The sequence below is a fragment of the Furipterus horrens genome, unplaced genomic scaffold (assembly GCF_987537825.1).
Source record: "Furipterus horrens unplaced genomic scaffold, mFurHor1.1.pri manual_scaffold_10, whole genome shotgun sequence".
NCBI lineage: Eukaryota > Metazoa > Chordata > Mammalia > Chiroptera > Furipteridae > Furipterus > Furipterus horrens.
The window spans coordinates 35,929,657-35,941,892 of NW_028327180.1; the positions used below are offsets into that span (position 1 = coordinate 35,929,657).

The following is a 12,236-nucleotide window of genomic DNA, read 5'->3' on the forward strand; positions in this document are numbered from 1 at the left end:
CAACAGGCTCACAGCTCCCTGAAGCCACTTTCTGCCCCAGGAGACAGGGTCCGTGTGACCAGGGCCTTCAAAAGGAATTGAGGGTATTCTGTGATACAGACAGCCCTCCACTTAGGCCGTGCCCCCCCCCTCAATGAATTGCCAGGCACCTGATGCCCCCACCTCCTGCAGAACCTGCACAGGTCAATAAACACCTGTCCCTCTCCTACCTCTCTGTCCTGCTACTCACACTGGCAACAGCCCTGAAGGTGCAGGGGCTGGTAGGAAGGGTCCTTTCTGGCCTCCTGGGAAGAGTACAGTATGTCCTCACTTAGTATTGATGGGTTCTGTGATTTTAAGTGAAACAACACTGTGTAACAAAACCAATTTTCCATAGGCTAGTGGATATAAACAAGTTAAGTTTCTACAACACATCATCACTGTTATGACAGAACGATGTCATTCAAGGACGTGCTGTATGTTCTTCTTAGTCTCATGGTCCCAGAAGTTCCTGTTCTGTTACTTTATCAAACTTTGCATCCCAGTCTGTCCATTCCTGAGCCTCTACCGGGAGCAACATTTTTAGGAGAGTGTAAAGTCTTCTGAATAATGTAAGAAAAGGAGAAGCTTACCAGGGGAAATGTGTCTGCTTATTTATATCAGAAATCATACCACCAGACCATCTTTTCCTTTCTAAATCTCTAAGGAGGTTGTCAGGAGAGGAGGCAGAGGCTGACGGAGGGAGAGCCTATGGCCTGGCCTTCACTCCCTGCCTCCCCCTCTCAGGGAAGCTCCCTAAACTCAAAATTGGGGCTTCCCAGGGGCTCCCAGTGCTGTGGAACCCCTTTTCCTGAGTTAGTACATGATAGGGTGGAGAGCCCTGGGCACGTCCTGCACTTGATTCACCATTCTGTGGCATCAGGGCCATTGGAATCTAGGAACATTGTGTCAGGAAGGAGAAAAGGAAGTTAAGCCCTTCACTGAGGTCCTGCCACCCTCTTGGGCCACCTGTCCTCTTCCAGCCATTTGATATTAGCTCTGGAGGAACAATAAGTGGAAGACAGTTTTCTCAATGTCAGAGAAAAAGCCCGAAGAAAGCCAACTAACACTCAAAATAGCAAAGAACAATTAATCAGCTAAAGAAGGCTGCTGTGCTTTGCAGAGATAATTGTGGGCTTACGTCAGGCCCCTCGGGGCCCAGGGCTGTCACTGGGTGGAAGCATTTGTCTATTCTGGCTCTTCCTGGTGAAATGTAGGGGTGGCTGTGGAGCCTCCTGGTCAGGAGCCCTAGGGCCTGATCTAGTAACAGGCCCCTCCTCTCAGCCTACGACCCTCATCCCTCTACTTCCCTGTGTTTGCCACAAGGAAGAACATTTTGTTTTTCATTTTGTTTTTTTCTTAAATATGATGGAGAGTATTTCATCTTCCTCCAACCCTAAATACCAGTAAACCCTTTTTATCAGTGTGAGATGAAGCCAAGCTTTTAGTTCAGAAAGACCAGGTCTCAGATCCTGCCTCCAGCACTCTGCTATGTGACTGTGGGCAGGTTACTCAGTCTCTCTGGGCCTCAGTGACCTCATTTGTAACACAGGTAAAATAAGACTTACCTTAGTTTATTATGAGGATTAAATAAGATACTTTATACAAAGCATTCAGAACAGTACCTGGCACATAAAAAAAATGCCCCTAAGAGAGAGAGAGAAAGAGAGAGAGAGAAAGAGAAAGAAAGCTTGCCAAATCTAAACCTCCAGCACAGCTAGAGGAAAAAGGACATCTCCCAAATGGGGTTGGCACCACCACCATCACTCACACTAGGGCTGGATTTTGGGGGGACAAGTGTCCAGCCTAGCTGGATAAAAGGTGTTTATGGGGCAGGTTTATGCTGACCTTGGGGACACTGCCTTTGCAGCATCTTTAAATTACCTAAGAGGAATCAGAAAGCAGAGGCAACAGGAGGAGTAAAGGTTGAAGTCAGCTGCTGAGCCAGACAATGACCTGTAAGGGCCCTAAGTTGTCTCTTGTCTCCCCAGGTCCACCAGGGGAGAAAGGAACCCCAGGACTGCCCGGCCCCAAGGGTGATGACGGGAGACCGGGAGCCACAGGAGTGATGGGCATGCGCGGGTTCAAAGGTAATAATGGATCTCAGAGCACCCTTGCTCCCAGCTAGCCCCTGGGCACCAGCGTGGGCACTGAAGTAGGCGGATTGGCTCTGAATTCCGGCTCTGCCACTGACCAGCTGAGTGACTTTGAGCAAGTCACTTAATATCATCCTTAAACATCATCCCCAGACTAGAAATCCCCATGATGCCATATCTCACAGAGCTGTCATGAGGGTTAAATGGGATGTATTGAATATGTGTGTGAAGATACTTTATAAACTCTGAAGTGCTGTCGAAACACATGGGAGAACCAGTATTACTACTAGTGGCAGCTCAGAGGAAGCCAAGCCAGGAGCACTGGCCCGCAGCAGAAGCAGAGGCTGCAGACCCGGGATGGCCGCCCCCTGCTCTCTGGTACTGCCACATGCCTCACAGTCTCTCCTAGTCTTTGTATTCCCCAAATATGCCAAATTTTACATCGCCAATAGTGTTTCTTCTGATTTTTTTCCTTCCTGTTGATAGTCACCTTGTTTGTTTTTAGAGGAGCCCACTTTCCATGTTTATTTCAAGAGTGTCCGGACCTCTATCATCATTGTGGAAGATGAGGAAATAGGATGCTTTTTCCCCAGGCTCAGCCTCCTTACTTGCTAAGATGAAATCTAAGAAAAACGCACTGTTAATCATCCCCACCCCATGTCTAGAGTGGTTTCTTAATCTTGCATCACTGGGAACTTTTATTCTCCTTTCTGTTTGGTGATTAAACAGGCTGATACTTTCCTTCCTTTTATGATCCACATTTTAAAAAATTGACTTTGAAACAGAGTACAAAAGCAAACATGCTTGTTGAAAAAAATTAGCAATACGAAAGTGTAGAGAGTATAAAGTCAAAAGTCAGTCCCCTCCCCCTTGGTCCCTTAAGTTCTTGCTCTTTAGAGTAACTATTATAAACAATTTGGAGCATATCCTGCCAGACCTTTTTCTAACCACATTCATATTTACATATATGGTTGCCTTTTTTTTTCCCCCCCAAAACTTGGATCACACTTAGCATTCTCCCTTAGAACTTGCGGTTTGCTTTTTTTTTTTTTTTAACCAGACACTATGCCATGGCCTTTTGATTTGTAGATAGCTTTCTGAAGATACTTGGAATAGAATTGCCTGGTCATTTCAACACCTGCTTGGGTGGTGCCAGGACCTACTATTTCTTCATAGAGTGAGATGCTAGCTGGGAAAAGAGCTCTGTTTTTTCAACCATATCCTGGAAAGGAAACTCTACAGTTCCCTGGGAGCTCTCCCTCATGTTTTATAACCTCTCCCACTGGTAAATCACCTGACAACAGAACTTAGGTCTGTCTCTGTGTAACTGAAGACTGGCCCTCCTTTTCTCTTCCCCATGCTCATTAGAGCAAACTAGAATGTGGACTTCTAAAACCTTGACTATTTAATAGGAATATCTGTGCTTTGTCTTCCTTTTGCTGAATGCCGTGTATGTACTCCTTCAGTCTGTGCTGTGCTGATTTTTGAGGCTTTAATAAGGAGGAAATGAAACTTCTCAGCTGGTGCCTCTTCTTCCCCAGGCGGGGGGGGGGGTGCCCAGAATGGGCAGCTCTTCCTGTATGCCATGCTCTGCAGGGCTGCTGGCTCCTGCCTGGGGTCCTCCCTGGTCCTGGGTTAATAAGTCTCCTGCAGATAATACTGCATTTACCACTGGGATTCATTTCTGTTTCTAATGCCAGGTTTTCTCCTCTGTTTCAGGTGACCGAGGCCCAAAAGGAGAGAAGGGAGAGAAAGGAGACAGAGCAGGAGATGCCAGTAAGGAAATTTTGTTGGGGTCACTGGATTCTGTATCAGCACAAGAGTATCTGTCACCCAGAAAGCCCCACAAGTTTGGGGGTCCAGAGACTGGATCCATGGGTCAAGGCTTCAATGTCAGAGGAGCCCCCTACCTACTTCAGGGCTCCAGCAAGAGATAGGTATACTCCAGGGGCACCGACCAGATGTCTAAATGTGTTATAAACCCAGTGGTTGTGTGGAAGACTCTGGAGGCAGACTGCCTGGGCTCCCTCCTGGCTGCCTCACTAGCTAGCTCTGTAACCTCTGTGACTCAGTTGTTCTCAGCTATAGAATGAGAATAAAGAGCCCTTACCTCACAGGCTCACTGTGAGCATTAAATGAGTTAACCCACGTAAAGTCCTTATTATAGTGCCTGGACATGTGGTTAGGGCTCAGTAAGGGTTATATTATTATTATTATTATTATTATTATTATTATTATTATTATTATTATGTAATACACCAATTTGGACATACTTCCTAAAATCGAAGATGCTTGCTAAAATTCATTTACTGACCTCGTTAAAAATGCATGACTCCCCTGGGTATTTACATGGGGAAAGGCACAGAGCCAAAGCAGAATCCCTTCTGTTTTTCTCCTTTGCTACTAACTAAGCAGAGGGAGCCCAGTACCTGGCTGGCCACCAAGTCTAGGAAAAGGCGTCTTCCTGACAAGGGTCCTTCCTAAAATGTTTACAAGACAAGCCAGTTTATCTAGTTAACACTCTTTTCTAGCGTTTTTTCCCACCACCATCTGTCTCCCCACCACCAAAGTCTACATGTAGAACCTTGGAGGGATTGCCAGAGGAGAATGAATCTCTGAGCCAAGTCTCAATGAATAGTGTCTCCCTGCCAAGTTGAAAAAAGACCCAACATCTAGTATTCGTTGGGTTCTGAAGTGCTGCCACCCTGTGTGAGGCATAAGCAGATTATCCTCTTCCAGGGTATCTGTAATCCTGTCTTGGCTCTCTAGGGATACTGGGCAGGGAAGGAGTGCCCGCCTCCAGGTTAGACACTCAGGGACAGACCCCTCTGCAAATTCACACTTTGGACCCCGATCGAGGATTTCCCTAAGGACTGGGATGACACTTTCATCCCAGTCATTCATGACTAGAAGAAAACCTTGCTCCTTAGTAGTTCCCTTTCCCAAGGTGTCCTGAAACTCCAGCCTGCCTCCTGCTTCTTCAGCCTTTCCCTTTCCCAGGGCAGTGATTAAGGATCAAACAGAAAATGTGTTTGTGACAGCACTTTGTCACTAAAGTCATGGATATACCTGTATACAAGATATGCCTACACTGGACTCCACACACCCACCTTGCCTTAGATGCAAAATCCACAAAGCAATATACGTGCTTTGCAGTCTTTCTAGCATTATCTAGAGTCCCTTTCAAGGGCAGCCAAAGGCTAAATTAGAGTGTCCTGGCTAGATGAGATCTCTTGGACCCTGAAGGAGCCAAAAGGAAAGTCTTGATGGCAAAGGAAGGGAGTCTGGATATGATCTAGGACATCTGCGACATGTCTGAGTCACATTTACGAATTAGGCTGGGCACTGTACTTGGTCTTTGGGTGGCTGCCTTCTCCGGCTCTCTTTGTTGACTGTGCCGAGAGGGAGCATGGCATTTAGCTGTGTGAAATAAACAACTGATGGGCTGCAGGAAGGGAGGAACTGTAGAAAGATGACCTTTAGAGGGAGATCGAAATGCTGCCCACATACAAGAGGGATACTTGTCAGGAACCATTTGGCAACTGCTCTTCGGTGGGCTTGAGGGGAGAGAGGAGGTCTGCGCTAGCCGAGCCTGGGGACACCTGGTGGTCATCAGTCCCCACGGATCTCGTCACTGTTTAACTCACCTCTGTGGGCCCAGCTGGCTGAGCTCTGCACTTGGGTTAGGGCTCTGAGGCTGGGGGCACAGTATGGGAGGTGCAGGCTGAGCCTCAGTGGTGTAGACCCCCCACCCCCGATCCTGGGCATGGGTGGGGAGTTTGAGGGAAGGGCGTCTAATCCACTTGGCCCTGGAGCCTATTGACTGCAGGGAAGGAGGCTGATGTAAGTGCTGGACAGCCCCTCCTCAGGGACTGCAGGCGTTGCTTCCTGCCCTGCGGAGGCTACACCCTCCCTGGAGCCCAGAGGTCAGACCACAGCCCTTGCACGAAGCTCTAAGCCTCTCCTTCCTGCTGCCTGATGAGACCCCAAAATGTGATGGGCCGGGGAAGTGAAGTGGCTCATCAGAGACAGCTCCATCAATGGGAGGCTTTATACAGCATGCAGAGGCAGGTAGGAGACACACAGGGATTGTAGAGCAATCATCTATTTCCCTGTTCTCAGAGGCCTCTGCTGCAAGCTGACTCCCTCGAGGCAAGCGCAGGGGTGAACCCAAAACCTAGGCCTCTGGCTTCTCTAATTCTGGAATGAGAGCTTCAGCGCCTGGTCTTAAAGAGTAGGGCTGGGCTCCTTAAAACCCCCAGTGGTCCCCTCACCTGGACATGCAGATTTAAGGGTCCTAGGCTGATGGGGGCCACTGCAGCAATTCAGAGCTGAGATCTGTGCCGTCCCACGGCCGCCACCCCCCTGGCCTGCCTCTGACCACGCAAAACCCGTGATGTGATGAGACTCCTTGTAAGGTTTCCAAGGACTCCAATCTTAGAGGCATTAACTCAATCGCTGGGACTGAAGCTCTGAGGAGGAAGCCAAGGATCATCTTTTAGAAAAGTGCAGAAATTCTGACCCACACAGAGTACCCACTTCTGGGGCTGTTAGTCATTCCCTGGGCCCAGGGCAGCGCCGCCATATGATCTAAGGGGCAGGAAGAAGGCGTTCTCAGCCTCAGAGCTCTACCCACCAGCAAAAAGGAACACAGCGGAGGAGGACCCTCCTCTGTGGCCCAGATGGTGCTGAGGCAATGGAAACTTTACCAAACACCTCTCATTGCAGCAGCACAAACCTCAAGTTCCAGCAGGTGGGGATGTTACTACATGAAAGGAATTGATGAGAAAAATAAGACGGACAGCTTAAAAATGGAAATTGGAGGTTTCCTTTGAAAAGAGAAGACTTCTTGGTACCCACATTTTAAGTCAATGTTACAGTACATTTCTACAGGATCTCACAATTGGTTCCTCATGTTTTGATCTAGAGGCATAGGATTCTAGAGTTGGGTGGGGTTTCAGATCAACTCCTCTCCCACACCCAAGCCCACCCCAACAGTTCACTAAACAGGGAGCAAGGGCAGAGAGCTGGAGAGACTTGTCACAGTCCCCAGGTTAGGCCATGGCCCAGTTGGGTCTAGAATCCAGATCTCCTGTTTTCTGCTTGATGAGAGGTAGAGAGTGGTTTGTTTGTTTGAGGCAAGGGTGATATTAGTCATTCTGTTAGATGTTTGGCTTTGGGTGGGGAGTTTGGCCAGGAAAAAGAAAAAGTTACATATATACATCTCAAGACAAAAAGACTTTTGTTTTACGCTTGTATATGATCCATTTGCAAGAAAAATAAATAGTATCTTTGCAGCTAGGGGGTGGGTTAAGGATTCAGTTTTGTTTAAGCCCCACGGCATGCATTTAAAGCAGGATATAAGTTCAGATTGTTTAAAATTTTTCCCTCAATTTGGTTTCACATGGAAAATATATGCAGAACAACCCAAGGGTTAATTCTAAGCCAGCACGTGTTGATAGTTATCAGTGGCATCTCAGAAAACTTGAAAAATGTCCAACATCTTATGTGTGTTTTTAATATTTAAGGACTTAGGTTTGAGGGGGGCAGTGGGCACCCCCGTGGGCAGTATAAGCTCAGAATAAATGATAGGATGGTGGCTTCTGGATAGTGTTTACCCTAGCTGCTGAGACATGTCTATCTCTGTTTTATTTATCTTTTTTATTTTTTATTGCATTTTTTCCATTACCATTTATCCCCCTTATACCACTCTCCCCCACCCCGCCGTCACCCCACTGTTGGCCATGCGCATGCGTCCTTTGCCCCTCCTGCTCGATCCCTTCTCCCCCTAACTCCACTGCCCTCCCAGAGGTGTCGTCCTGCTTGCTATCTGTGAGTCTGTCTCTATTTTTCTTCTTAGTTCGATTTGTTCATTAGATTCCACATGTAAGTGAAATCATATGGTATCTGTCTTTCTCTGACTGGCTTATTTCAGTCAGCATAATGCTCTCCAGATCCATCCATGCTGTCACAAAGGGTAAAACGTTCTTCCTTTTTACAGCCAAGTAGTATTTCGTTGTGTAAATGTCCCATGGTTGTTTTATCCACTTGTCTACTAATGAGGAACAGTCTCTCTCTGTTTTAGAATACGGGATTCAAAGACAGTCCTTTGACTCTATGAGTTCCCTTCCTCCCCTCCCTGCACCTACAGCTGGCTGTAAGCAGTGTCCCCAGAAATCTGTTTAGGATAATGTAGCACTGGAAATTAGCATTTTTTTTTAGGCAAGGAGAGACAATAGCTACTGGAGCCTTTATATACAATTATATTTCTTTATTCACTTAATGTATCAGTATCGTCTTTTCCTCATCTACCTCGAATATCCCAACAACAACATGATTTAAAAGTAAACTCCTAGAAAAATGAACCATTCACATAATGCTGCCAACAAACTCGTACCTGTCGCTGTGGGCAGGATGGCATCTGTGCACAGTGCTTCACTCAACTCTCACAGTGATGTTCAGGAGGCGTGCGTAGGTGCACGTGAGAGAGAGGAGGAGGCTGAGGGAAGGGTAAGGACCCTGCCTGAAGTCACCAGAGTTCACACGGTGTGGAGCCAGGACACAGTTCAGGTCTGTCCAGCCTGGAGTCCTTCTGCGACCACCTTGAGTCATCTTTCATGCTCCTGCCTTTGACAGCACGGGATCCTCATGGGCCACTTTGTCTGTTCTTAGTGGTTTAGTATGAAGGTGCTAATTCCCTCCTCAGCAATGCTCAGTTCCTTTTAAGGCACTCTTCCCTGTCTTCCTGTCTGCTCTTCTGTCCCCAAGCCTTGGCTGCCTTACCTGCCCCCATGGCTCTGAGATAGGCCAGAGCAAACTTCACAATAGGTGCCGGGGCCGGGGGGACGGGGCACGGTCTGCATTTGCCAGCGAAGCCCTTCTTCCTACGCGCTGGTTTCCCTACTCTTTGAGATTGTGTGAGCTGAGCACAGAAGCCTCACTGACACAACCGCGCAGGCGCACCCGGCACATACCTGGCACTCTCAACTCCCTCGCACGCTTGTTTCGTTTGGACACGTGCTCATTCCTTCTCTCTACCCGAACAGAATGTGTGCTCAGCAGGTGCTGACACCAAGGATGTGTAGAGACAGAAAAGTGTCTCTCAAAGATACACAGGGACGCAAAATTCACTCAGAAAAATCGTCCCGCAGCAAACGTTGCTTCCAATCCTGGCTGAGCCAGAGTGGGAGATGTCAGAGAGAAGGAAACAAGGTCAAGGACATGGTATATGAGATGATATGGGGGAGGGGGTGTGGGAGGGTGAAAACTGGGCAAGGACAGCAAAGGCCTGAGGCCCATGGATCAGGAAGCCAGGGGACAGGGAGCTGCCTTTGAAAGCAGCAGAGGAGGGAGAGATGAGGCAGCATCCTCGGGAAGGGACGTACTGGACTCCCTCACTTCCCTCATTAAAAAAAAAAAAAAAAGACAGATGTGTGGAAGGAAGGAAAACTTAGGAAACAGAGCGTGGGCTTATTCACTTCTTTAGCAAATGTCTATTGAGTATTTGCTGTATACCAGGCACCAGCTGAGGCCTGGGGAACCAAAGTTGGGTAAGACCTGGCCTCACCTTGAGAAGCTCACAGTCTATAGCAGGTGAGAAAGACACCAGACCACAGCAGAGTGTGGTGAGCGCTACAGTAGATGTACGTACAAAGGTTAATATGCCTCCTGTTGTAGGGGTCCATTGAGAAGGTGTCTTTGACGTGTCTTGAAGGGTAAATTGGTGTCCAGCAGGGAGTTGTGGAAGGTGAAGTATTCCAGGTAAAGAGAACCATGCATGAATTGGCAGAGCATTGCCTGATAAATCCAAATAATTTGCCGCAGCGAGGGTTTGGGATAGAGGAGAAGTAAAATAATGCCAGAGAGGTATGTGGGGATCAATGGTCAGGAGTTCAGGCTCGACCCCTGGGCACTGGGCAGCCAGCATGGGCTGTACGCAGGGAGCGACCTGCCAGCCACTGATGAGGGAGGGACCCAGACTGGGGCCGGGACCAAGGGGTGATGAAGCCTCAGCCATCCTTGATGGCCCTCAGTGCCGTGACCAGTGCCGGGCACAGGGTGGGCAGACCCTCCCTCCCCATAGAAAGGTCCATATTCCAAGTACATGTTGTTCTGCTACTTCTGCTCCTTCTCTTGTCTGAGTTGCTCCCCCTTTAGAAAGTTCTGCTTTGGAGAAACATAGCTCCTGAGAAGACGACTTGTGTGCTCGGGGGAGCAGCACAGACCTCGGAGTAGCAATCTTGAGATCCGAGTCCCCTTCTGACCCAGCCCTGACACCAGTCCCTCAGCCCCGCCCTCCCAGCCGGACACAATTTCCTCTTCCCCAGTTTTGCGCAGAGAATGTGATCTGGCCTTCCAGATGTTCGGGTTTGCCAAAGCCTCTCCTGAGCATTCCAAAAAACAAATCCAGTGAGTCTTCCTGAAAGCTTCCGAGTGACCCCTTCCAGGAGAGCGTTTCCATGGCCATGTACGGGAGACAGTTCCATTCAGATGAATCCATGCCGCCCTTTGTTTGATGGCTTCAAATAGATTCAAGACGGGCTGGAAAAACAAGAGACCTGGCTCCTTAAAAGCCAGGTGGTAAAATGTGAGTGTGTGGTGGGCTGCCTGAGCAATAGTGTTCAACCCAATATAAGAAAGTGTGTTTCATTTCTAGGAACAGCTGGGCTAGCGAGCCCTGTTGCCTATGTCTTATAAAAGGGAAGAGAGAAGAGCTGTAGCGTGGGCCTTAGCGAGGAAAAACAGGTTAGGCGGGAGAGACGAAGCCCCCCTTGGGGAATCATTGCTCTAGCGTGGTGCTAAGCGGGCTAAAAGGTCATTAACAGGGCTTCTAATGCTTTTCTAAATCTGTGCTATGTGAGAGTCGGGACCACCTGAAAGCCAGCACTGAGGGCTAGCTGGAAGAAAAGAAGCACACCAGTGTTTGGAGTGTATGTTAAGAATTAGCAACCAAGTGTGTAAATGCAACTCAAGAAGGTTCACTCTTAATTGTTAATGGTAATGTAGTGGCGCATTTCACACTTGTGAGCAGAGGTGACCAGTTTGACTGTCCCCTAAACACCCATCCTTTCTATGGTGAGCGAGTAAGGGTGCCTGTTGCAAGCTGTCTCTGTTTCTCTCCTGACCCATGTTTAGCTGACACTGCTGTGCCCATCCTTCCAGAAGGGCCCGGAGGGAGGCAGTTCCCACTAAAACTGTCATTCCCGACTCCCTGGCAAACCGGCAGTGGTCCCTGGGATTGGCTGTGCCAGAAGACTCCTTTAGTAACACAGACTTTCAGACTGAAGGTGATCAAAGAATTTTCTCCAAAAACAATGCCTTGGCATCACGGAAGAATTAAAGTGTTGGTCTTTGATGTGGGATTACAAAGAAAAGTTTTAAGTTGAGACGCACTATAAAACCCGGAATGGTTAAACAGTTTACATAGAAAGCAATTCAAACAAACTTGGGAATTGTTCTTAATCCCCTTGACCCTGCACCCTCTGCTCTTTAGGATGGGAGGAAGGCATGCTGAAGGCATGCAGTTGAAGTCCAGGAAGTCCCCCACAGTGACTTTTGCTGTAACTGAATCAGTTTCAGCTGCATTAACTTCACAGCCCCACTTTGACAGTGGGAAACACCCTCTGGTGTACTTGGAACCAGTTTTCTGGGTGGATTGATCTCCCGTGGCACTGGATTTCAGTCTCTTTTCTAAAGAGCCTGGTATAGAATTCTGACGGAACAAGGAAGATGAAAGAGGAAGGTGAAGCCTGTGGACATCCCAGAGGTCTTATGGGTGCTGTGATAGGAGGGGGTCATGGCTGGTTTCATCACTGACTGAAAAGCTGGGGACATCCCTCACCACAGTGCCTCAGTCCCCCAGTGTGATCCTTGGAACTTATATTGATTCAACACTAGTTCTTAAGAACCAACCGCCCCGGTCACTGAGCACATGTGTATTTCCAAGTAACTCTCTTAAGGTATATGTGTTTATCCCAGGTGACAAAACTGTTCTGAGAGGTTACTTGCCAATGTCATAGAGCTAGAAAGTGGTCAACATGCTGCTAAAGGCAGGTTATGTTTTCAAGGATTGAAACTATGGGGATAGGGATGCATTCCAGCCAGAGGGTCTCAGGCTTTGAA

The 12,236-nt window shown here is 48.1% G+C and overlaps 1 protein-coding gene across 1 annotated transcript in view; it reads left to right on the forward strand.

Annotated features, from left to right (window-relative positions):
• SCARA5 (scavenger receptor class A member 5) overlaps positions 1-12,236 on the forward strand; it is a 94,703-nt gene that overhangs the window by 64,669 nt on the left and 17,798 nt on the right. The window contains exons 6-7 of the mRNA XM_090289041.1: positions 2,010-2,108; positions 3,834-3,890. Of these exons, the coding sequence (XP_090145167.1) occupies positions 2,010-2,108; positions 3,834-3,890 (156 nt within the window). The remainder of the gene's footprint in view (positions 1-2,009; positions 2,109-3,833; positions 3,891-12,236) is intronic.